Genomic DNA, 27,509 nt, shown 5'->3' on the forward strand with positions numbered 1-27,509 from the left:
ATGAAAAAGTGCTTGTTTACCACCTAAATGTCGCTGACTTATGAACAGACAGCTATAGCCGGGAGACTCGAAGGCCGCTATTTGGCCATGAACTGCTACGGCAAACATCAGGACCACACAATCATGATCTCGGTGTGACAATTAGATTAAAGTGCAAGCCCCCACAATCTATTAACCATTTATTTGATGTAGTCACTTTTGACAGCAGCAACTAAGGGGTTAAACAGATATGGACGGTGACAACACTGATCATTTGTGATACAGCAAATTGTCAGCTATAGTGGACAGTCGACAGCTACTGGATTGTCACCTGTATGGGGATGAGATTCTCTTATATCTCGGGTCAGTAAAAAGACGTATTGGCTGTCATTAAGGGGTTAAGGGCATAAAGGTTAAAATTTTGTAGCATTTTCAAAAGTGTCGCCAAATTTCCGATATTTACAGACATATATGCAAGTTATATCAAACAAACGTTACCACTACCGTGAAGTACAATATGTCACGAGAAGACAATGTCAGAATCAGTGGGATCTGTTGAAGCGTTCCAGAGTTATTACCTCATAAAGGGGCAGTGGTCAGAATTGTAAAAATCGGCCTGGGAACAAGGGCACAAAGGAGAAAACAGGCTCTGGCGCGAAAAGGTTAAAGAGGACATATCACCAAGCCAATAGTGGCTAAATCTTACTCTTCTTTTAATCCCAATGCACTCCAACCCCCTTTTTTTTTCCAACTCTGCCATATGGTTCCAGAGATATGGTCCCTTATATTTGGTGCTAATTTCGTGTGGCCCACAGTGTTATTTGGGGGAGTGTCTGCATTATTACCCTTAATCGTCGCCCCTCTGGACAGACCATAAGGGTCCCGTTACATTTAGCAATGCACCAGCGATCCCGACAACGACACGACCCGGTCAGGATCGCTGGTGCATCGCTAAATGGTCGCTAGTGAGCTGCCAAACAGGCGGATCTCAGTGACGCAGCAGTGATAAGTGATCCGTCGGGGGTTGCTCTTACCTGTCACACCGCAGCGATGATGACGACTTCTGCCTGAGTCCTTGTGTCGCTAGTCGGCGCCAGCGGGACGCCAACGAAGAAAAAATGGCCTAGGCACTTCAAGCGCGATCAGCGATATCCAGCGGGGGGGGTGGAGGGCGGTCGCAGGTACGTGTCACACAAAGCAAGATCGCTGCTGCATCACAAAATCGGTGATGCTTTAGCGATATCACTATGTGTGAAAGGCCCGTAACAACTAGAACCAAGTAAAAAGGCCTATGTCTCCGAATTGTATGGTGGATTTATAAAAATAGAATAAACAAAAGAACAAAAATGGACCACTTTTGATCAGATTACAGGTCCTCTTTACGACACTTACGATAACATCCTTTTACACGTGTGCATATTCCAGCAGTGGAAATGACAAACCGTACAAATGGCAGAACTCATTAGAATTGCGTGCCACATTATTCTAGTATATTGGCCAGTTTATTTCTAGACCGCAATGGAGAATAGATTTCCTGATCTACCGTATTTGAGTGCCGGCTTACTAATCATTTTGCAGCTTTTTCTAGTATTACACATAACTGTTGATCGTGGAGAGCGCTTTGATTGCTGGACCTCTACCAATTTTCAGAATTAAGGAGACGCAGCACTAATCATTTTTTTCCCTTCACAGCATTCCAAGAAGACATTTCCACAAGACTTTCACAATTACATTTACAAGTCTCACAATGCAATGGCACAGACCATGAATAAATTAAACAATGGAATCAGATTTATTAAACGGTAAAATAAAACAAACATAATATTTATATCAATTAACATACATAGTCTGATTTCTAAAATGGTCTTCAAAATGGTACATACCAACAATCAGCAGGTTCAAATCCCAAATCCCACTTTTATTAGCTGGAGGCAATGTAGAACGTTGGGAAACATGCCTAGATCTCAGAACGTGGTCTCTATTAACCATCTCAGGACCTAGAAGTCAATGCCTACTCCTTGGTATAACCAAGCAGCCCTGCTGGTAATGAGTTTTCTGCAAGATCATTGGATATATTGCCAAGGAAACTCAATGCTCAGTCATTCGATACAAGAGCAAAGCTAACATTGTACACAGAGTGGCAAGTTTGGCTCTGCTCACTTCTGTATCGGAAGGCCAGTGACGTCACACCTACAGAGATCCGCTGACTCCTGTGCACGACAGGCAGGAACCCACTACCTGTGCACCTTTCCTGTAAGAATGTAATTCGGAGAGAAGTGCGATACTAGTCGCTCGAGCACATGAGCTGGCAGATGTCTGCAAATGTGACAACACCTCCTGATGCACAAGTGAGGAGGGCTGGAATATCCCTATTGGCAGTATATCGTAGTGCAAATCTAATTTACAACTTTGATTTAATCACTTATGTTTGGATTAAAGGTTCAATGATAGGAGTTTATATTAATTTGGCAATGTTAAGATCTTGCTGCAATACCCACTGTAAAAGAACAGGTAAGTAACAAGTGCACATAATGCAGACTGACAGGGATAATTACAATATGGTCCCACAGGGCTTACTAGCAGCTTGGAGGGAATGGTCCCATTACAGTTAGGAGAGAAATGACCGGGTGCTTCCATTTGCTATTATGATGCAAATTTATGCTCTTTTTTAAAGCCAATACTAAGAAAAAAAAGAAAGTGAAAGTAGTAATTTTATAAGCGTTTCGTCCTTTCACGAGTGCCATGTTGATGCCAAGATGGTAGAGCACCCTCAGATTTAGGACCATTCTTAAACTCTGTAATAAATATACATCTTTCTTTTGTCATTAAAGCAATCTGGAATATACAGATAACACGATGTGCCGGGGACTCCTAGATGTCCTGGAGCTCCAGCAGGTAACCTGCGGTGTCTTCTATTTCAACCACTGTGCAACAGCTACCAAAACGACTAGATGTGAAGATACCTTACGACGTGCAGCGTCTCTCGGCCGGTCAGTACACTGGAAGGAGCGCAGCTCCTGTAGAAGGTCCGGACCTTGGCAGGCCTAAACAATCCTCTGAACATTTTGGAATAAACATTTCACTAAATATACAGAACAAGAACATTCTCATGATCCATAAACCGTACATCAAGCACTGCATGAATGGAGCTGAAACCATTGCACTGTCACATCCCACGATCAGAGAACTCCGTGATAAAGGTGCGCTGATTGACGGGACTAATTATCTGCTCAGAAAAATATTCTTAGAAATATCACATATATATCTTTATCGATTGTCCACTGCACCTTACACAAAACTTCTTTCAAAGTGAAGGTGGGAGAATTGTTGATGCTTCCAGATCTTTGCAGTACAGAAAATGGCTTCCGTCCTCGAAATCACATAATGCCAGCTTAATTACGGGCGGCTATTACAACAGAAAGGGCAACACCTCCTATTGCTATGGCTGTGGCGCCAAAAAGCCACTTCCAGGAAATAGACTGTGGAAAAGAAAACAATTTTAGAAAATCAGAACAAAATGGTATAATGAATTAGCACCGGCGACAATTCACAAATACAGGACAAGAACTGATTTTATGTAAAATGTAAACACTTTCAGGCTACATTCACATGTTGTGAAATAACAGTAAAACATCACTGGGTTTTTGCCAAGTCCAAGTATGGACCGTGATGCACAGACTGGCCACTTATCTGCGGACCTGAGCGTGACAGTCTAATATATGCCTATTAAGCTAGGCTCAGATAGCCATAGATTATATCATACAAGAGAATCGGGCCGATTGATCAAACTCTGATCAGAGGGTCATTTGCATAGAGTGACATTCGATACGCTCGTCTGAGGATAGAGATTAAAAAAAAAAAAAGTCTCCATCTATTCCATTCTGTCAGTGCACGGAAATGACTCAGCTGTCATCCGAGTGCAGTCTGATGTTTTCCCACACACACATTGAGTTGCACAGCAAAGTGTGATCCGAATATCAGATCCAGATTGGGAATGCAGGGATTTTTTTTTTCCTTGGACATTATGTGGCCAAGAAAAAAAATAAAATCGAACATGTGCATGGCCCAATATATTAACATCGGTACGAGTGTGATCCGAAGTTTTGTTGGATTGTACTAGGACAGATGAGGTCATCTGCACAAGCCCTTAGTCTGTTGAGTTCAAATCAAGTGAATCTGGGACCAGCATACAAACACCCAAACTGTATAAGCGCTGCTTATGACGTCAGCACATGGATATAAAGTTATGCTCAAGAGTTTACATACCCCGACAGAATTTTTGCTTTCATAACCTTTTTTCAGAGAATATGAATAATAACACCTAAACTTTTTCTCCACTCATAGTTAGTGGTTGGGTGAAGCAATTTATTGTCAAACTACTGTGTTTTCGCTTTTTAAATCATAAAGACAACCCAAAACATCCAAATGACCCTGATCAAAAGTTCACATACCCCATTTCTTAATACCGTGTATTGCCCCCTCTAACATCAATGACAGCTTGAAGTCTTTTGTGGTAGTTGTGGATGAGGTTATTTATTTTCTCAGATGGTAAAGCTGCCCACTCTTCTTGGCAAAAAACTTCCAGTTCCTGTAAATTCCTGGGCTGTCTAGCATGAACTGTGCGCTTGAGATCTCCCCAGAGTGGGGAGATATTGAGGTCAGGAGACTGAGATGGCCACTCTAGAACCTTCACTTTGTGCTGCTGTAGCCAACGACAGGTCCACTTGGCCTTGTGTTTTGGATCGTTGTCATGTTGGAACGTCCAAGTAAGTCCCATGCGCAGCTTCCAGGCTGTTGGCAAATTTACCTCCAGTATTTGCTGATAATGTGCTGCATTCATCTTTCCTTCAACTTTGACCAAGTTTCCTGTGCCTTTGTAGCTCACATCCCGAAAACATCAGCGCTCCACCTCCGTGTTTTACAGTAGGAATGGTGTTCCTTTCATCATAGGCCTTGTTGACCTCTCTCCAAATGTAATGTTTATGGTTGTGGCCAAAAAGTTTTATTTTGGTCTCATCACTCCAAATTACCTTGTTCCAGAAGTTTTGAGTGTTGTCTCTGTGCTGTTTTGCGTATTGGAGGCGAGATACTTTGTGGCATTTGTGAAATAATGGCTTTCTTCTGCTGAATCGACCATGCAGCCAATTTTCTCTTCAAGTTCCTCCTTATTGTGCATTTTGAAACAGTCACACCACTAGTTTTCAGTCCAGTATTTCAGCTGATGTTATTTGTGGGTTTTTCGTTGCATCCCGAACAATTTTCCTGGTCCCATGAATTGTGGCTCGAGACTGTCTGCCAGCTTGGTGCATTAGCTCCAGGTCTAACAAACAGGTATGAAGAGAAAGTCTCAAAATGATGAATTTTGTGAGTAGCCCTGCACAGAAGAGCAGATCTGGATGCACACAAACTGTCTTGGGGTTTAGAAATATTTTAGGTATGGTACACTGGAGGATGATACTATCTTTTTGAAGCTGGATACAACAGTGTGTTGGGAGTCCTTGATGGGAGAATACTGAATGGGGGTATTGAGGGAACCCCTGGATCTCAGTGTACTTCTTTGGAGTGATTTATGTGGAAAAGTTTTGGTTATGATTATACCTGTAATGGGGACTTTGGTTGACACTACTTTGAGGGGGGTGGGAGCTGGATGTGGCTCGCGCCCCTCTCTCAGTACTGAATGTGGCTCTCAAGGTCAGAAAGGTAGAGGACCACTGCCTTAGGTCAATCTATGCATCTAGAAAGGTAGAGGACCACTGCCTTAGGTCAATCTATGCATCTATTTAAATAATGCATTACACAACCACTGCAGGAGAAATGTGGAACCACTTCAGCTATCCCCCCAGTAATACCAGTCAATCCTTGAGATTTGGAACGGTTGGTAAAACCCCCTTTAAAGATGGAGTCGGTCAATTTTGTATGCTGCTATACACTGTCTGCAAATGGAGATTCTGGTTTGGCTGTTTTCCCAAGTCATGTGGCAAGCCTGGTTAAAGAATCAATATTCACTTTTAGGATTGCTACTTCCTATAGGTGGCACTGGAGTTCTAGTCCTCTTCCTCTCTGAAAAGGCTATCAGCATATTTAATTTCTCAGAGGAGCATTGCAAAAGCTTATAAGCCTCCTCACTCTGACATGCCAGGCTTGGCATGTCACTCTCCACAAGGAGAAACGTTACCCCTTGTATGCTGATGAACAAATTGGGTAACGGAGAATAGTTAGACGACTACCTCTTCTAACCCAAGTAAAAACCCATATCCATGGAATGTATACACATTAATACAGACCTATGAGTAACAACATGTTAAAGCTGGTCACAGAAAAGAGGATCACTGCTGAGAGTTATAGAAGAAATGCTATCAAGTGATTCACTTGACAAGAATGTGAGTGGGAGTGCACCTACTGTATATACACGTGGAATGGGAGAAGTTAGGAAGCTCAGGCTGCCCACTGGCTGGTATGTATACAGCAAGATGATAAATAGGAATCTCTGCACCCTATGCAGCACATGATGGAGAAGAACTTGCGATCCTTTCCTACAAAGCCACACTGGTCAAATCTGAGTTGCAATAAACTTTCAGTACTGTGACAACGGTCATCTGCCATTCTAGGTAACTGGGTGGTAGACCATCTTTCAACCACTGCATGAAATGTAAATGGCACTATGTATGTGGAATAGGCCCCAGTTCCTCTTAATAATCCAGCACACACAGCCAGTGAATCGATGAAGGCCACAAGCAGTCAAACATTTCTCAAATGACTATCATCAAAAAGTATTGTAGCTTATTACCCAAGAGGACTTCTTGTGTGGCTTGTTGGATGAAGCGCTCACATTTCCCAGCATCTTCTTGTACATAGCAGTCTCTACATTCTTCTGGTCTGTATGTTTTTTCACCAGCTTAGACAGCTCTGCATGGATGGTCTGTCAAGATCAAGAGATTAGAAAACATCAGCACGGACCAGTAAGGATGTATTCACAAGCAGTTTTGTCAGAAAGGACCAGTTGTAGGCCACACAGCTACAGGTGAAAAGTATTGTGTCTAAATATCATTTTTTTCTTAAATGTATGTATTTTGGGCTAAATAAAAATATTTTGGCAATCATGTTTCAATCACATCTGACGCAGTTTGCCTTCTTTAACCTCTGTCTGTACCGTACTGCCTATTGCTGGCTGCAGAATGAGTGATCTAAGAATCCATAAGCGAGCTTGTTCTGACAGTCTAACCTGGCTGACTTCACTCATATCTCTTATCAGATGATTTAATATCACATAAAAGCAGAGCTTGGAAGTTTAGAAAAAGGCACATAAAGATACAAATCCACTTTATCAATGCTGTCAAAATTGGACAGCAGTATTTAACCCGTTAGTGACAGAGCCAATTTGGTACTTAATGACCAGGCCAATTTTTACAATTCTGACCACTGTCACTTTATGAGGCTGTGGAACATTTCAGTGGATCCCAGTGATTCTGAAACTGTCTTTACGTGACATATTGTACTTCAGGTCAGTGATAAAATTTCTTCAATATAACTTGTGTTTATGGGGGAGAAAGAAAAAAAAAAAAAAATTCGGAAATTGGCAATTTTCAAACTTTTTATTTTTGTACGCTTAAATCAGAGTTATTTCACACAAAACAGGGACCACCTCACATTTGAAGCGAGTTGGGGGGGGGGTCAATATAACAGAAAATAGCAAAAATTGAAAACATTTACACCATTCTAAAAACTGCACCCCTCAAGGTGCGCAAAACCACATTCAAGAAGTTTATTAACCCTTCAGGTGCTTCACGAGAACTAAAGCATTGTGGAAGGAAAAATGAACATTTTACTTTTTCACAAAAAAATTTACTTTGGAACCATTTTTTTTTTTTCATTTTCACAAAGGTATCAGGAGACAATGGACCACGAAATTGCACAAGAAATTTTTCCTGAGTATGCCGATATCCCATATGTGGGGTCAGGGGCAGACACTGACCATTTTGGGCCCCTGTGCAGGAAATGTGGCTGGGCCCCCCTCCCTGCCTGGCATGCTGCTTATGATGCGAGCAGTCTGGCCATGGAACCCCCAAAGCATCGGCCTCCGAGCAAGAAGCCAGATTGCCCTCATTATCGCCACCCTGCAAGCAGAGGCATACCTAGATATCACAGGGCCCCATAGCAAATGTTATAATTGGATACACACACACACATATACATTACATATACATACATACATATATATATATATATATATATACACATACATACACACACATATATACATACACATACACACACTGTTAAGATTCGGTTCTGCTGGTTCCAGAGAAGCCATACTTGAAGTCAGGTGACAGCTAGTCTCACATATGTAAGTGAGTAGAACATTGTAAGGCTGGTTTCACACTTGCGTTTTTTTGCGCTGTATTTTAGCGCTAAAAAACGCATGCGCTTTTTTTTCCTATATTTTGCATGGGATGCGCTTATGTGCGCACATGCGTTTGTATGCATTTTTACGCCCATGCGTTTTTTTGTGGTGTGCGCTCGGGCGCACAAAATGCATCCTGTTACATTTTTTGGGCATCCGACTTGCCTCAAAAAAACGCATGCGCGTGCAATGCGTTATTTTACAGCAAGATACCCATTATACGTCTATGGGTGCGCATATGTGCGCATTGGCATGCTCATGTATGCGGTTTTTTGCGCATGCGTTTTTTTGTTGACCATTGGTTAGACAATGGAAATTAGGGGTTTGGGTTAGAGTTAGGGATAGTTAAGGGGGTTTAGGGTTAGTATGGTTTGGTTAAGGGTTAGGGTTAGTTAGGGTTTAGGGTTAGTAGGGTTTGGTTAGGGTTAGTATGGTTTGGTTATGGGTTAGGGTATGGTTTGGTTAAGGGTTAGGGTATGGTTTGGTTAAGGGTTAGGGTATGGTTTGGTTAAGGGTTAGGGTATGGTTTGGTTAAGGGGTAGGGTATGGTTTGGTTAAGGGGTAGGGTTAGGGTTAGTAAAGTCATGGTTTGGGTTAGTGTGAGGGGCCAACTAATGTTGGGAAAAACCGCAAACGCGGTAAAAACGCATACAAACGCATAAAAACGCTGCATTTTTTTCATGCATGCTCATAAAAATGCTTGAAAAAACGCAGCATTTGTATGCGTTTTTTCCATGCGTTTTTTTGCGGGAAAAACGCGCTGCAAAACAAAGCAAGTGTGAAAGTAGCCTTAGACACAGCTGACACGCTAGTTGGCACATTACAGCAAGTGTGGAAAGCGTATCCTCATGGTTATGTGATAACTGCTAGAACCAGCAGAGCCCGACCATGTATATATTATATCACAAGTCTGGTTTCTAAATATATGGAACAGAGTAACAGAATGCACTATTTCATACAACGGTATCCTGTAAATGACATACTACAGGAAGAGCCCCTACACAGCTTTCCCTACATACAATATGTGCCCCCACATTGCATCCATATATTCAATATGAGCCCCTACATATCCTCCTATAGACGGCATGAACCCCACACATATACAGTATGAGCCATCACATAGCCCTCTATATACAGAAGATCCTGAAGACGCAGATAGCGATGAAATCTGGATGCAGGTTGGGTGCATGGTGTGGCCTGTGGACCAACGTTTTTGGGCCTTTGTCTACCTCGATCCGATTGCTGCAATTTGCCCAGGTCTGTAATATTCAAGCCATATACTAATCTGTGTATTGGGTATTATGTACTTTAAAATGTGCGCATACTGTATATACAGTGTTATATGCCCTGAAAGAGCAGTCCTGGACCAGGCTGCAGGACCTTCCACATTATAATGTAAATCTGATATATAATGGATCCTGGATCCAAGCTCAGGGTCACACACTGCAGGGTGACTATCTGAGGATCACTGACTTGTTACTGCAGCTTGAGCTTCCATACAGATCGGGAGATGCTGGAGCCAATGACCCCACTGACAGAGCGACCTGATCTGTATGGAAGCTTAGATGATCCAATAAATCTTACAGCGGCTGAGATAGAGTCTCCACGTAAACAGGAAGGAATCAGATCAAGCCATGTCACATACCTCCTGCCCCGGACCCTAGACCTCTGTTAACATCATTTCTACTCTCCAGCAGATTGAAACAGTGTGTGCAGGGCCATGGATTAAATTCAGGTAGTAGTCTCTTATGGTATACATTATATTTAGGGTATGTGTCCACGGTCTGGATATGCAGCGCTTTGGATGCAGCTCCACCCAAAGTGCTGCCCCGTTACACGTGTGATGATACCGCATGTGTTCATTGAACACATGCGGAATCACCACATCGTATACATAGACTGTGTAATTTATCTTGCGGAGACGGAGCATCTCCGCATCGTAAATAGACATGCTGCGGTCTAGAAAGACGCGCCACATGTCCGGAGATGGGATTTCATAAACTCCCCTCCACTATACTGTAACATCTGGCTGCTGCGGATTTGACGCTGCGACTGTACGCAGCGATCAATATGCAGCTAATACTGAAGGAATACGCCCCATTGAAACATACCTGAAGAGTCCAGAACATCAGATATTCTACCAGCCACGTTTCCTGTATATACCACCCGATGTCTGTGCACACAGTATAGCACATCCAGTATACAGAACAATATGTGACTAGTATATGATATACAGTGGCTAGTCATCAGGTGGTAAATACTGTATAATATGTGACTGTTGTTTATGACTACTGACATCAGATATTACATCAGCCGCATTTTATTCTGTGTATAACATTGCATGTCAGTGCACATCCAGTATACAGAATAATCTGTGACTGGTATATGACAGACTGTGATACAGACTTCTGATGCTATACAGTATATATTTATTGTCATATATATGTATATACATACATTGTACATACTGTACGACATCTGATGTTTGCGCGCAATATATCATATACCAGCACTGTGCTATACTGTATGCACTGACATTATTTAGTATATGCAGAGGACTGATTGTGCTCATGGCTGCAGGATATCAGATTGTATGTACACAGTCTACAGGACATCACATGTTATTATGACTGACTGTGGACATACAAGCTATGATATCCTGTAGTCCATGCAGGCTCAGTCCTGAGCAGGGGTCTGTATGGTCAGGTCTGCGGTGACTATCTGGGGCACAGCGTGACTTATGGAGGCAGTTTGACACTTCATACAGATCGGGAGCCGATGACCTAGCACTAACTAACCTGCCAAACAGCCATAATAAATCTCACTGATCCTCAGCGCCCTAGTCCCTGGCCCTAGATAAAATTCATGATCCTGCTCTGGACTTGTCAGGGAGTTGAGCACATCCTTCCACTTCTCCTTGTACAAACAGTACAAATCTCCTGCCCACATCACTCTCTGGAGCCCATTCTTACCAGTATACAATCACATCTGACCTCCCATGTTGCTCAGCTGCTGAAAATTCTTTTAAATGTGCCAATGAACAGTGAGTGAGTACAATGTCGTCTGTGCTGTGATGCAGCCGGCAGGGCCAACACGTACACATAGGCTACGTCCCAGTCCTGCGGATCACTGAGGCTCTGGGAAAAGTCCCTCCCCCTCCCTGTTCCAGCGTCTGCAGCCCTTCACCTCATCGCAGACTGCACCAGTGACAGCCGGCCGGACAGTGTATGCTAACAGGTGAGGAAGGGGGCCCCTGTCACATCACATGCCTGCAGCAGAGCGGGCCCCCTGCTTCTCCTGTTAGCAGTAATACTGCCGCCGGCTGTCATTCACAGCTTTTTTTTCTATGTCCGTTGAGGGCCCCCTCCCGCTCTGGGCCCCGATGCTTTGCACCGGTTGAACCGGCGGTATGTCCGCCCATGTGTGGGGTAAAGCCACTGTTTGGGTGCATGGCAGAGCTTGGAAGGGAAGGAGCGCTGTTTGAATTTTTGAATGCAAGATTGACTGGAATCAATGGTGGCGCCATATCGCGCTTGGAGACCCCCTGATGTACCAAAACAGTGGAACCCCTCAATTCTAACGGCAACCCTAATCCCAACAAACCCCTAACTCCAGCACACACCTAACCCTAATCCCAACACACCCCTAACCTTAATCCCAACCCTAACTCCAACACACCCTTAGCCCCAACCCTAGATTTAGCCCAACTGTAACCCTAATGGGAAAATTAAAATACTTTTTTTTATTATGTTTCCCTAACTAAAGGGGGGGGTTTGATTTACTATTTTTTTTGATCACTGTGATAGGGTCTATCACAGTGATCAAAATGAACCAATAGGAAAAATTTCCTATTGTTGCCGGGTGCAGGCCGGCAGATCTCAATGGACTGTCAGCTTCTTAAGCTTGTTGTTACCTACTCTCTGTAACATGTGCCCGCCATTTCCTCCCAGGAAAAAGATGCTAGCGGCCAGGGGGACTTCACAGGGGGTTGCAGTGTAAAGGGGGGGAATCTGGGTACCCCATTTCTCTCTCCTCTGATGTGCGATCACATCAGAGGAGAAATTAAATGGAAAGTCTGACCCTTTTTTTTTCTGCGGACACCGTTATACCATTAATAACGGTGATTACAACATCGGGGTCGGTAGAAACTGACCCAAATCATGTTCCCTGGGGTCTCAGCTACCCCCGGTAGCAGAGACCCCAGAGAAATTCTGATGCTGGGGGGAGCTATACCCTTATTCTCAGCGCCGTTAAAAAGTGGCCCTGTGGTTTAAGTACCTTTAACTGCTGCCGTTAAAAGGCGTATCAGCGATCGTTAAGGGGTTAACACACGCTGGCATGCGGGTGTGTCATTCCATGTACCCATCGGCACGCCCATGACATGGTCACAATCGCCAATGGACTACTATGACATCCAGCGGTCCATTGAAGACCCCCGTGCTTGTCATTACAGAGATCTCTTGTAATCCAGCCTGCAACCAGGCTTCGAAGGAGACCGTGATGTTTACTATTTATAGCAGTGCTGTGGCAATGTGTATATAGCACAAGCAATCAGACGATCGCAGCTTCAAGTCCCCTAGATCAAATCACCCCGCTCTTCCCCCCACTAAAAATAGAGAATTAAAAAAAAATATGTATGTATGTGGCATTGCCACGTTCAGAAAAAACAATCAAGTTGTTAAAATTAATCAACCCGATCAGTAAATACCATACACAAAAAAAAAAATTCAAGAATAGCAAAATTTCTTTTTTTTGGATGGTTGCTGCAAAACCACAAACAATGCTGTAACAATCGATCAAAATGTAATCTCTATCCCAAAATGGTATCAATAAAAACAACTCACCCCACAAAAAATAAGCCATCAAACAGCTCCATCAACTAAAAAAGGTAAACGTTACAGGTCTCAAAACTGTGCAACAATCCCTCAAAATTTTATTTCCAAACCGCTCATTCTTTTAAAATAAAAAAAAAAAAAAATCATACTGATGAGCAGAATCATATGGTAAGGTTAGTTTGAGCACAAAATGTACACTGTAAAAGAATTAACACCCCCCCCCCCCCCCAACCAAGAAAAAAAATTGTTTTTTTCCACAATTTTTCCCCACTTGAAATTTTTTTCCCCCTATTTCCCAACACACTATGTGGTCAATTGAATGGTGTCATTCACAAGTACAGCCCGTCTCGCAAAAAACATGCCCTCATACCTCTGTGTGGACAGGAAATTTAAAAAAAAAATAAAAATATGGCTCTGGGAAAAAGGGGAGGAAAAAACAAACACGAAAATTGGCCGTGTCATGAAGGGGATAGGGAAACAAGGATGAAAGAAACAAGTCAGTGTGTGTTAACCCCTTAGCAACTGCAGATACGCATTAAAACAGCAGCCACTAGGGGGCTTTCATTCCCTCATTGCAGTTTTAATATGAGCCTAGACCCTGGAAAACACGATCATGGCCGGATTTTCTTTTCTCCAATCAAGTGATTCCCGTTATTCAATGAATAATTGAGATCATATAAAATATATAAAAAAACTGCAGCTGCTATTAAAACAATTTGACAGACTGGTGTCGAATAGCATGCCTAAGAACTTTTGGCGTTGGGTTGGCGTAAGACAGGATTTTTTTCCTGTTGATAAGCCACCCAAACCGGGCCAGGGTGTCGATGCCCACTGATATATTTTCCTGAGCCTGAGTGAAGGATGGTGCTTTGACGAGAACATCATCGAGATACAGGACAAGCACTATTCCTTTGATTCTTAAACTGGCTACCAGCACCGCCATAACTTTTGTGAATACCCTGGGGGCTGTTGCCAGACCAAATGGTAGGGCCACAAACTGAAAATGATCCTGCAGGGTAGCGGAGCGCAGGGACTTCTGGTACCCCGAAAAAATAGGAACGTGCAGGTAGGCATCCCGAATGTCTATGGAGCACAGGAATTCCTGTTCCTCCATAGAAGTAATCATCGAACGAACCAACTCCATCCTGAAACGCCGTAGGCGAACCCACTTGTTCAGCATCTCGAGGTCTAGAATCGGCCGAATTGAGCCATCCTTTTTTGGTATCATGAACAGGTTTGAGTAAAAACCTGTGAAACGTTCCTGCTCGGGAATGGGAACGATGACTCCTGAGCTGAGGAGAGAGTTGATGGCTGCAAAAAAACCTCGGACGAGAGAAGCATCTCTTGGGGGCCGAGATAAGAAAAAACGGTCTTGCGGGAGCGAGATGAAATCTATTTTGTAACCTGTGGATACCACCTCTTTTACCCAAGCGTCTTCTACCGACCCCAGCCAAATGTTTCTGAAGAGAAGACAGCCCCCTAACTTGGGGAAAAAAAAGTGGAGATCCCTGTGGGCGTCAGGTTTGCTGTGGGAACTACGGCCATGCCAGGAAGGTGTGTCTCGAAAGGAAACCTTTTTATCCTTAGGCGCCTGTGACCTCTGAACTTTGGATGCAAGCATCCGTCGTCGGAGTACGACAAAAGGAACAAAAAAGTTGGGCCTTGCTTTTTAGGAGGTAACGAGTCTTGGACTGAGGGAGAAAGGAACTTGTGCCCCCTGTCGCGTCCTTAATGATTTGGCCCAACATTCCACCAAAGAGTCGGGACCCCTGAAAGGTAAGCCAGTAAGGGACTTTTTTGAAGATAAATGAGTTTGCCAGGCTTTTAGCCAGACCGTCCGTCGGACGGCTACCACGTTACTGGATGCTTGAGATGCGCATGACGAGGCGTCCAAGGCTGCCGATACCATATACCTTCCCTGCTTGTGATATTTGGTCCGCGAGATCTGCAAGTTCCGTTGGTGGAGCCACGGCCAAATGCCCTGTCTAAGCTGTTTGGCTCATTTTGTAACTGATTTAGATACCCAGGGTGAAGCAAAGGTCGGACATAATATAGTGGCTGCTACCTCAAAGGCAGATTTTGCCAAGGATTCTACCATCCTGTCGTTAGGATCCCTAAGCACTGCCCCATCGGCGAGCGGAAGGACTGTATTAGTAGCTAGTCTCGACACTGGTGGATCCACCGAAGGTGAGGCTGTCCAGTTAGCGGGGAGTTCTGGAGGGAAGGGATACAGAGTCCTGAAGTAACTTCCTCTCTGAAAGCACCTGGTCAAATTCTCCCTCTCCCTGGCCAGGACTTCCTCAAAAATCTCTGAGAAGAAAGACTTTGGAGGGGGACTTGTGTCGCTTAAACAAAAACGCCTGCTCTGCGGGTTTCGATGCAGAGTCCTGAACGTTAAAGGTCTCAGTGACCGCGGCAATGAGGCCCTGGATCATATCCTTGATGTCCCGGGAATGCTCCGTCCCGTACTCTGAATCCTCCTCTGAGGGTGTCTCTGATAACGCCTCGCCTCATTCCAGTAGGATCGGGAAGAGGCAGACTGCCAGACAAACTCTGGTGGTGAGATATAGCAAGAAGGGGACCTGGGCTGGTGGTCCGGTCTGAGCCTCTTACAGCCTCTAGAGGTCCCAAAAAGACTCCTTCGGCGTGCCGGAAGTCACTGGAGTCTGAAGTGGCAATTTGTTGAGTACCGTTACCAAGGTCTGTGACACCTTGGTAAGGTCGGCCATGGATTTAGACAAAGAGGAAGCCCACCCTGGGCAAGGAACCTCATTGTCCCCGGAGGCAAAAGATGACCCCTGGGCGGCAGGCAAGGCCGCATCATCAGCCTCTTGAGATAATACAGGGGTTTTGGCAGAAAAGGAAGGGGGGCTGATCCCGCTTTCCTGCATAGGTGATACAGTGGGTTCACTGCAGTCTAGGAACAGAGGGGAGGACTGACTTGAAGGAAGCCTGCCATTACATGAGGTACATACAAAGTATTTCACAATGGTGGCAGACGAAGAGGAACGAGACAGCTCTCCTTTGGGCATACTGACTGTCCCACTAACTGATGCTGGCGGTTAGGGGAGTAAGAGCAGTGGAAAAAAGGTGACAGCGCAGCAACTCACTGTACCGGTATCCTGTGTCCCCGTCGTCAGGAAGGCTAGCTGGATTCTGCTCCTGGAAAGAAACCGCGCCACCCAGAAGAGAGCGATGGAAAGAAAGCGGCGTGGACCTCAGTTGCCGTTGTCCGTGGGGGTTAATAAGCCAGCCGGAGGCCAGTGGGCGGAACTAGGTTCCAGGACCCTTGGATTCCAAAGATGGCATTGGTCCTGGAAAAATATGGTAGTAGGCGGGGCTTACCCCGGAAGTGCTTTGCCCTAGTGACACTGGGACCTGCTGCGGGGAGAGCGCGAGAAGCTGGGGCCTGGATTTTTCACGCCCCCGCCGCTGCAGGCGCATGGGAACAAACCGCCGCAGACCTAGTGAAACAACGAGGGGCTGCGCCGCAACGTGGGATCACTGGAAGGGGGCGCCCTCTGGGCTCCCCGTGAAGCCAGGAGTCTAGGTCCAGCAAGCCCCTCGCAGGAGCTCTGGGGAAAGAAAGGATCTGCCCAAGTTGCTCTGCAGAGGTAAATCCTCAACTTTTTTTTTTTTTGTTTTTTCCTTCTTTCTATTGCTAAATCGAAAGCGAAAAGTTAATAAGCAAAATGCTGCAGCCCTTTGCTTTCTGCTCACCTTGTGATAGGGAGCCGCTTTACCTGACAGAAAGGATTTGGGAGAGAAATCCTTTCTGAAGGATGTCTCCTTTAACCATCAGGCTCTGGTGGGCGAGTGGTTGGAGACGGAGGTCAGGGCCGGGTCCGATCGCCTCAACACGCTTCTGTGTTAGGTCTTAAGGCCATGCCTTTGAGAACTATGAGGATACGGGGTGGCAGTACACGCTGTACTCACATCTCCTATGTGGGAGTACAGTAGTGACAGATCCACTCTGTATCCCCTCCAACAGTTACCTGAAAAGGAATGACACACATTGAGGTAGGCCTGGGTGTGCGAGAGACCCCTGTCCACCTCTTGCTGACACCAAGCAAAATTGATTGTCCTACAGCCGGTCAGAGGGGTGTATACTGCGGAGGTGGAGTTAACATTTTTTTCACGGCATAGTGGCAACCTCCTAGTGACAGCAGCACACACCCATCGTTACTGTGTCCCCTAATGAAGCGATCGAGAAATCAAATTTGTATTGCAACCGGTTAAGGACCCAAAACACCTTGGAAGTCCTGCATGACTGTTGGAAGTCATTCCAGGTGCCTACATGATGAAGCTGTGTGAGGGAATGCTAAAGGGGTGTGTAAAGCTGTCATTCCAATAAAAAAGGGTACTTTAAGGAATTATAGTTTGTTTCACATGTGTTTCTTTACTCCTTGTTTCCGTATTTTCCTTCATGGTTTTGCTACCATCAATCTGAAACTATCTAAATATGAAGCACAGGAGAAATTGCAATAGAAATACTTCAGAATCAGACTGCATAGTTTTTTTGTAGGCTATGATAATGGAGATGCATAGGAGCTGTAGACCTAAAATAGGACCTTTTTACTTTTTCATCAATGCCTATTGCTAAAGTCACTTTATTTTAATTGCAGATGTATTTCAGTAACAAAAAAATGGTTGCTAATGTGTGCACATACTTGTACTGTTCTTAGCCTGAATAAATAAGGTTTTAGAATGTATTGTACTTCCAGTTACCGTATAAATTCGTGTATAAGCCAACCCATAGATTATGCCCCCATAAGATGCTCTATATATTATGCCCCCATAAGATCCTCCATACATTATGCACCCATAAAATGCCCCATATATTATGCCCCTATAAGATGCTCCATATATTATGCCCCCATATGCTGCTCCATAGATTATGCCCCCATAAGATGCTCCATAGATTATGCCCCCATATGCTGCAAAAAAAAAAAAAAAAAATGACATACTCCCCTCTCGTCGCTGGGGGCCAAGCGCCGGGTCCTGAGCCGGCAAGGGACACCGGTGCGCTATGGGGGAAAAGTGCCGTGTCGCCGCTGGCTCAGGACCCAGCACCTGCGATATTCACCTGTCCCCGGGTCCATCGCCTGTCTGCCGCGTCCTGTGTCAGTGATTGTTCAGGGAGCAGAGTCATCGCGCCCTCTGCTGCCTAAACGTCACTGACAGAGGATACAGCAGACAGCAGCAAGCAGCGATGGACCAGGGACAGGTGAATATTGGATATACTTACCCCCTCCTGGTGCGGTCTCTTCAGCCGCCCCCCCCCCCCCCCCCCCCCCCCGCTTCTCCCACAGTCTCCCTTCCTTCAGCGGTCACGTGGTACCGCTCATTAAACTCATGAATATGAGGAAGGGAGACCATGGGAGAAGCGGGGGAGGGGGGCTGCAGAGACCCGTCGAGGGGGTCAGTATGCTCTCTGACACCCCTGTCCCCCGCCGACCCCTAGGTATATGACTCGTGTATAAGCCGAGAGGGACTTTCAGCCCAAAAAAATGGGCTGAAAATCTCGGCTTATGCATGAGTATATACGGTATATTCATTTTTTGGCCAGATTCACAGGTGCCTATGCAACCGTTACCTCAAATCAAGAGAGACATCGGTCAGGCTGGCAATTGTGTCCTTAACACAGACCGTAAAATACAGCCACAATCATTTTGTGCCAAGTACCTTATTGGATGGCTCTAGCTTCAATGCCTTCCTCAGGATGGATATAGCCTCACTGTATTCTCCCTGCTGGGCCAATACCTACAGATAGAGAAGTAGAAATTGAAAGCAAGAGCATGAATACATTTCTTATCACGTAACGGTCATAAAAGCTGAATATTTTCTTCAAATGTGGACACAAACACACACAACAATTAAAAAAAAGTTTATTAAAAAAATATAAATATATTAGGACTTAAAGGAGTTTTTTGACTATTTGATTTCTTTATTATGGGCCCAAGAACTTAATTACAGGAAGGTAGTTGCTAAGTACCTGCCTAATCTGCCCAGGGCAATCTCTGCCTGCACAGAATGGCTACTGACCACTCCTGGCAGCCATTCTGTGACTTCCGCTGACATCACATTGACAGAGCAATGGCTTCTATTCCACTCTGTTGACGGGGTGTGACTGCAGACGTCATGCTGGTTGACAGCCGGCTCGCCACTACCTAACCCCGAGAAGTCGGCTGTCCATCAGTATGATGTCAGAAGCAGTCCGTGACAACTCTTGTGCCGGCAGAGATAGGTGCCTGGTAGAACAGTTAGTTCTTAGGCCTGTAGTAATAAAATCAAATAATTTCAGATAACCACTTTAATACCTTCACTTTGTGGGTGGAAGGTGGGAAGGCTTTTTACAGTTTCAAAATGAATTATGCCTTGGAAAAAAAAACCTTAGTACATAACACAATCAGAAATAACCCAAAAACATTAAAATACATGGAAACAGGATAAAAGCATGGCTAAATGCCAGTCATGCTGGGAATCCCTGAGGAGGGTCTACAGCAGGGGTGAGGTACGTCCGGCCCACGGGCCGTATACGGCCCGCCATATCATTTGATCAGGCCCGCAGCTGCTCCAGAGCCGCGATCGGGTACCTTGTTGCAGGAGCCAGAGGAGCACTCTTGCTCTGCTTCCTAGCCCCGCCCGCTGGATACCGCGCACTGATACGTGCACACACTGACGGGGACTGAGCACACCCCGCTGGACCCCAGCGCCCCCCGCGCACTGATACTAATGAAGAGGACGAGTAATCGCGCGCCAGAGTGTGAGCTGCGCTGGACTGGTCTGCGGCCTGCCTCCCCGGCCTGCCTTCTTCATCACCCCAGCCTGCCATCTTCATCACCCCGGTCACCGGTGCGGTGGTGACCGTGTGCTGCTGTGTGCGCGGTGCGGGGCCTGGGGGCCATCCAGGAGTCACTGTGTTCAACACCAGGTCAGTATGTGCTGCCTAATGGGGACCTGTGCTGCCTATTGGGGAGATGTGCTGCCTAATGGGGACCTGTGCTGCCTAATGGGGAGATGTGCTGCCTAATGGGGACATTTACCTGCCTATTGGGGACATTTTCCTGCCCATTGGGAGCCTGTGCTGCCTAATGAGGACCTGTGCTGCCTAATGGGGACATTTTCCTGCCTATTGGGGACAGTTACCTGCCTATTGGGGACCTGTGGACCGGTGCTGCCTATTGGAGACCTATACTGCCTATTGGGGACCTAATACTGCCTACTGGGCACCTGTGCTGTCTAATGGGGACCTGTGCTGCCCAATGGTGACATGCCTGCCTATTGGGGACCAATGCTGCCTAATGGGGACCTATGCTGCCTAATGGGGACCTATGCTGCCTAATGGGGACCTATGCTGCCTAATGGGGACATTTTCCTGCCTATTGGGGACCTGTGCTGCCTAATGGGGACATTTACCTGCCTATTGGGGACATTTTCCTGCCTATTGTGGACCTGTGCTGCCTAATGGGGACATTTTGCTGCCTATTGGGGACCTGTGCTGCCTAATGGGGACCTCTGCTGCCTAATGGGGACATTTGCCTGCCTATTGGAGACCTATACTGCCTATTGGGGACCTAATACTGCCTACTGGGCACCTGTGCTGCCTATTGGGGACCTGTGCTGCCCAATGGTGACATGCCTGCCTATTGGGGACCTATGCTGCCTAATGGGGACATTTTCCTGCCTATTGTGGGGACCTGTGCTGCCTAATGGGGACATTTACCTGCCTATTGGGGACATTTTCCTGCCTATTGTGGACCTGTGCTGCCTAATGGGGACATTTTGCTGCCTAATGGGGACCTGTGCTGCCTAATGGGGACCTGTGCTGCCTAATGGGGACCTGTGCTGCCTAATGGGGACCTTTGCCTGCCTATTGGGGACCTATGCTGCCTAATGGGGACCTGTGCTGCCTAATGGGGCCATTTACCTGCCTTTTGGGGGACCTGTGCTGCCTATTGGGGACCTGTGCTGCCTAATGGGGACATTTTGCTGCCTATTGGGGACCTGTGCTGCCCAATGGTGACATGCCTGCCTATTGGGGACCTGTGCTGCCTAATGGGGACCTGTGCTGCCTAATGGGGACCTGTGCTGCCTCTTACGGAGATGTGCTGCCTAATGGGGACATTTACCTGCCTATTGGGGACATTTTCCTGCCCATTGGGAGCCTGTGCTGCCTAATGAGGACCTGTGCAGCCTAATGGGGACATTTTCCTGCCTATTGGGGACAGTTACCTGCCTATTGGGGACCTGTGGACCGGTGCTGCCTATTGGAGACCTATACTGCCTATTGGGGACCTAATACTGCCTACTGGGCACCTGTGCTGCCTATTGGGGACCTGTGCTGCCCAATGGTGACATGCCTGCCTATTGGGGAACTATGCTGCCTAATGGGGACCTATGCTGCCTAATGGGGACCTATGCTGCCTAATGGGGACCTATGCTGCCTAATGGGGACCTATGCTGCCTAATGGGGACATTTACCTGCCTATTGGGGACATTTACCTGCCTATTGGGGACATTTACCTGCCTATTGGGGACATTTACCTGCCTATTGGGGACATTTACCTGCCTATTGGGGACATTTACCTGCCTAATGGGGACCTCTGCTGCCTAATGGGGACCTCTGCTGCCTAATGGGGACCTCTGCTGCCTAATGGGGACATTTGCCTGCCTATTGGGGACCTATGCTGCCTAATGGGGACCTGTGCTGCCTATTGGGGCCATTTACCTGCCTTTTGGGGGACCTGTGCTGCCTATTGGGAACATTTACCTGCCTATTGGGGACCTCAGAGATTTAGTTTTCGTCGCCTCAGCTGCATGATTTATGGCTGCTGGACAGCCTGAATACATGTGAGGGAATGCCTGTTTGTTAAGGAATCCCCACATGTTTTCAGGCTGACCAGCAGCTGCAAATCATGCAATTGCGTTGACAGAAACTAAATCTCCGAGCACGCCAAAATACTCAGAGGACACCCGAGCATGCTCGGAAAAACCCGAGCAATGAGTATACTCGCTCATCATTATTAATAATTTTATGCGGCCCCCGAACGCTATTATAAAATTCCAAATGGCCCTCGGCAGAAAAAGGTTCCCCACCCCTGGTCTACAGTAATCCTCCTAAGGATAGATCACTGCTGAGTGAGGCATGTGTTACATGTCATCGCTGAGCTAGGGAGACATCTAGTGGAGATGACAAGAAATGCACAGTAAACAAGTGGTTTTGTGGACATCGTGTCCTTCACCTGAAACTACACAAGGTTGTGATGTCATCAGAGGCTTGTAAGAAGCAATGTTATCTCAGCCGAATAATAGAGAAGTAGTAGTCACATTTAGATCGTTCACAAACTGCTACCTGTCTGACTTCACAGAGTAACAGGCAGGAAGGATACAAATAATTGCTCTTACACCACAACCGTGATCAACAGGAAGGTTAAAAAAATCTGATGGCGGGTCAGTTTCAACTGCAGATTCTGGTTTCCATCTGTGTCTTTCCATTACCTTTCCCTTTCTGAACAAGGCCTTAATATTTTCTGGCTGCTGCTCCAGCACCACGTTACATGACTTCAGGGCTGCCTCAAAGTGATCCAATTTTAACTGTGAAGCTGCCAGGTTATTCAGACACTTCATTTTAACATCCAGCAATTCACCCTCTTCTTCATGTGTGAAATCAACTAGAAGCAGAGATAAGAAGGCAGGAAACAGGTTAACACTAGAACAGAGGCTTTCACAAGCATTACTCGCTACATGGGTTTCTAATAGGAGAATGGACCAGTCTTCCTTAATATTTCCAAGCCAAGTATCCCCTATTCATGAACCCACTGCAATTTTTTTTTTTTATTATTGGCCTTGGAGGAAACGAGGACAGACAGGGTCCAACACCCTAACTGCTAATACGCTATGGTTGCTATTGATTGCAGTATCTAAGGCGCTAAGCTGCAGCAGAGTTATTGCTTTACTGGCAGATAAGAGTGACATACGTATAACACAGCCGATACTGGCCACATATGGATCAGGCTCAGCCCCTTAGACAAAATGTCTCCCTGACTAAGGACGCAGATTCGAAACGCGCATCGGGTTGTGCTCCGCACTGCACCAGTCCGCCATCACATCATTACCAAGTACTATTTATATATTCATTGTTGGTCATCCCTATATGATCTAGTTGGTATACATTATTTATATGTTCCTTTGAACTGATTTATGATTATCAATAGTTTTTATTTGCATACTATTGGGTGATAGACCACTGATATGCATGGCCATATGTATCTTCCAGCACGGTTAATCAACATCCTTGCTGATATGTTTTTCAGTGTGTATTGATGATTTAGCTATAATACAGCATTATTAGGCTGGGTTCACATGTAGTGGAACTCTTGCGGAAATTACCGCGAGAATTCCAGAATTCTATTCCGCGGGAAAATCGCATTTTAAATTCCCGCGATTTTCCGGCGGAAAAACTAGCATTTTGCAAGCGTAATTAGCTGATTGACAGGTTGGTCACACTCGTCAAACATAGTGTTTGACGAGTGTGACCAACTTTTTACTATTGAGGCCGCCTATGCGGCCTCAATAGTAAAAGATAGAATGTAAAAAATAATAATAATAAAAAAAATATATTGTTATTCTCACCTTCCGACGTCCCGCGCAGCCTTCCCGCCTCTCTCCACGCTCCTGGTCCCAGTAATCCTTTGCGACAATTACCGCGATGACGTCTGTTCTCGCGGGATCGCGACGTCTTGCGGTCATTTGCAATGACGTCACACGAATGACCACGAGACTTCGCGATCCCGCGAGAACGGACGTCATCGCTCGCAAAGGCTTACTGGGACCGGGAGCGTGGAGAGAGGCGGGACGTTGGAAGGTGAGAATAACAATATTTTTTATTTTAAATTCTATTTTTTACAGGGATATGGTACCCAAAGCACGGAGGACAGTCTCCTCTCCTCCAGACAGTGGGTACCATCCGCAAATGTTCTGCTTACTTTTCGCATGGTGTGCACATCCACATGCGGAAAGCAGAACAATGCATTCCTATGGGTGCGAGATCGCCGCGATTCCGCAAAATTAATGAGCATGCTGCGTTTTTTTACCGCGAAGCGATTCCGCCACGGTAAAAATCGCAGCATTAGCACAGCATTGAGGAATCCAATAGGAATGCATGGGATGCTTATTTTTCGCGGCAAAATTGCGCGGTTAAAACTGCAGCGGAAACGCGAAAAAAACGCCACGTGTGAACTCAGCCTTAAACTGTTAGATTTAATCATATATTGTGAATTGCTGATGCATACTTTTATTCATAATACATACACACACATTTCTTTATTTAATACACTCTAATTCAGCATTTTTCATGATTGTTCTTAGCGGTCCTGGTTTTTATTTTCATCATTTTGTTTATGGTGCTATATTTTATTGATCTATTTTTATCTGTTTTTAGTGTGGACACACTTGCACATTATACCATTTTGCCATTCACTTTATTAATAAAGGCATTTTTTAATATCCCCTTCTCCATCTTTTTTCGTCCCTTTCATTATTGCGACATTCAGGCTGAGTGCCCAAGTTGCATTTTTTAAGCGTTTCCGCCGCATTTTTGCCGCAGGGGAAATGCTTTTAAAAACGCATTCCCATGCAATCCTATGGGATTCCACAATTGCTGTGGCCATGCGATTCCGCCGCCATAGGATTACATTGAAACGCTCACTTTACGCATGTGCCTATGCCCACCATGCGTAAAATGAGCGCTTCATGTGCGGATGGTACCCAGGGTCTGGAGGAGCGGAGACTCTCCTCCATGCCCTGGGTACCATATTCCAGTAAAAAAATAGAATTACATAAAAAAAAAAAAAAAAAATTAAAAATCGGGATATACTCACCTTCTGATGGCCCCCGGAGTCCTCAGCGCTGCACGCGGCGATGCCAGCATCTGCCGTTCCCAGGGATGCATTGAGAGATTCATCCAAGATGACGTCACGCTTGCGAGATCGCTACGCCATCTGAGGCGATTCTCGCAATGAATCCCTGGGAACGGAGCTTGCCGACAGCGTCACTGAGGACCGGGAGAACTCCGGGGGCCCACAGAGGGTAAGTATATCCCTATTTTTATTTTTTAAATTATTTTTAGCATTCTTTTACTTTTTTAAATTATTTATAATATTCTTTTACTATTGATGCTGCATAGGCAGCAGCAATAGTAAAAAGTTGGTCACACTTGTCAAGCACTATGCTTGACAAGTGTGACCAACCTGTCAATCACTTTTCCAAGCGATGCTTCAAATTAGCATTCTACAAGCTAAAAACGCTTGCAAATAGCTTAGTTACTCACCGATAACGGTGTTTCTCGGAACCCATGACAGCACCACGGAGAGAGGGGGTCCGCCCATCAAGGACAAGAACCTACAGATAAAAAGGCAGCACCTCTCCTCCGCCCCCAGTTGGATACAGAGCATCAGAGGGTCTCCCGGTTAGTTAACAAAAGTATATACATAACATTATAATATTGCATATTATGGAGAAGCCCCGTGTCTAACAAAAAACACTTTACACACATTAAGTCGTGCTCACCGCACACGTGAAAGGGGGGGGAATAAGTGGTTGCTGTCATGGGTTCCGAGAAACACCGTTATCGGTGAGTAACTAAGCTATTCTCTCTCACCCATGACAGCACCACGGTGAGAATTTCAGAGATTGGTAGCTTAGGGAGGGACCACTGCCTGAAGGACCCTTCTCCCGAAGGTCAGGTCAGACGTAGAGGCTAGATCTAAGCGATAGTGCCTAAAAAAGGTAGAAGGTGTTGACCAGGTGGCCGCCTTACAGATCTGCTCTATTGATACCTCTGATCTTTCTGATCATGAGATCGCCATTGCCCTTGTAGAGTGAGCTTTTAGACCCTCCGGGATGGTATTCCCACTGGATGAATACGCCAGGGCAATCGCATCCCTTATCCACCTTGCTAGGGTACTCTTGGATGCCTTGAGTCCCTTCCGAGGTCCCTGGAAACACACAAAGAGAGACTCTTCCTTCCTACATCCCTTGGTGGCCTCTAGGAACTGAACTAGGCACCTCTTCACATCCAGGGTGTGAAATTTCTCCTCTCCCCTATTCCTAGGGTTTGGGCAGAAGGAAGGAAGGAAGGACCACTTCTTGGGACCTATGTAAGTGTGTCGACACCTTAGGTAGGTATGCTGGATCAGGTTTTAATATGACTATCGTCCAGGATTTTAGTGAGCAGGGGGTATTGCTGACAGAGCCTGAATATCGCTCACTCTGCGAGGGGATGATAGGGCCACAAAAAGTATAGTTTTTAGGGGTGCTGATTGGATGGGCTCGAATGGGGGCCCTGTTAGTGGAGACAACACTAGGTTTAGATCCCATGATGGTATTTTCTGGGTGGTTATTGGCCTAGACCTGGCTGCGGCCCTCATAAGTCATGCCACCCAAGGGTTGCCTGCCACATCCTGGTTATAAAGGGCACCTAGAGCCACTATCTGTACCTTCAATGTATTAGTTGCCAGCCCCTGCTCTAACCCTTTTTGTAGGAATTCGAGAATTTTGTCAATTTGGATTCCATCTTGAACCCTTACCCCAGAGCTAGATAGAAATTTCTTCCAAGTTCTACCATAGGCCCTGGTTGTGATCGGTTTCCTACTCTTTTGTAGCGTGGAAACCAGGTTTTCTGAAAACCCTCTCCCCCTCAGCAGTGCCCTTTCAAATTCCATGCTGTTAAATGGAGGTTCACTGCCCGAGGGTGTAACACGGGACCGTGGGACAGAAGGTCGGAAAGATCTGGTAGAACCCAGGGGTCGGTTATTGACAGTATTCTCAGCCAGGAAAACCAAGTTCTTTTTGGCCAAAACAGGGCTATTAATATCATTTGTGCCCTGTCTTCTCAGGGCTGTGGAGTCGGAGTCGTGGAGTCGGAGTCGGTGCTCATTTTGGTGGAGTCGGAGTTGGAGTCAGTATAAAATAGACCGACTCCGACTCCTAAAATATATAATAAATTGGGTACAGTAGTTCAATGCAGAATGTGCTGAATATTTTTTCATAGGAATTTGGGAAAGTTATGAAATGTCCTATAAATGGCTGTTCTATTCCTGATCTAAGGCTACATTCATACACAGCGCTTTTCCTGCGTTTTTTGAGGATACGTTTTTCAGTTGCAAAAGCCGATCAGCTTTTTCAAAAACCGCATAACCTGAAAGGTTTTTGAGCTCATAGATAATGTTTTCAATAGCAAAAGCAGATTAGAAATCTGCTCTATCTACTGTATATATCCATTTATCCATATC

At 45.6% G+C, this 27,509-nt stretch overlaps 1 protein-coding gene across 2 annotated transcripts in view; it reads right to left on the reverse strand.

Moving 5' to 3' along the window:
* Positions 1–1,748: 1,748 nt before the first annotated feature.
* FKBP8 (FKBP prolyl isomerase 8) overlaps positions 1,749–27,509 on the reverse strand; it is a 112,905-nt gene continuing 87,144 nt past the window's right edge. For both annotated transcript variants that reach the window (XM_073546165.1, XM_073546173.1), the window contains exons 6-9: positions 22,717–22,889; positions 18,901–18,978; positions 6,767–6,898; positions 1,749–3,458 (exon numbers count right to left, since the gene is read on the reverse strand). In XM_073546165.1, coding sequence (XP_073402266.1) covers positions 3,372–3,458; positions 6,767–6,898; positions 18,901–18,978; positions 22,717–22,889 — 470 coding nt within the window. In that variant the 3' untranslated portion in view covers positions 1,749–3,371. The remainder of the gene's footprint in view (positions 3,459–6,766; positions 6,899–18,900; positions 18,979–22,716; positions 22,890–27,509) is intronic.

Source organism: Dendrobates tinctorius, unplaced genomic scaffold (assembly GCF_039654945.1).
Source record: "Dendrobates tinctorius isolate UK_male_01 unplaced genomic scaffold, ASM3965494v1 ptg000011l, whole genome shotgun sequence".
Taxonomy (NCBI): Eukaryota; Metazoa; Chordata; class Amphibia; order Anura; family Dendrobatidae; genus Dendrobates; species Dendrobates tinctorius.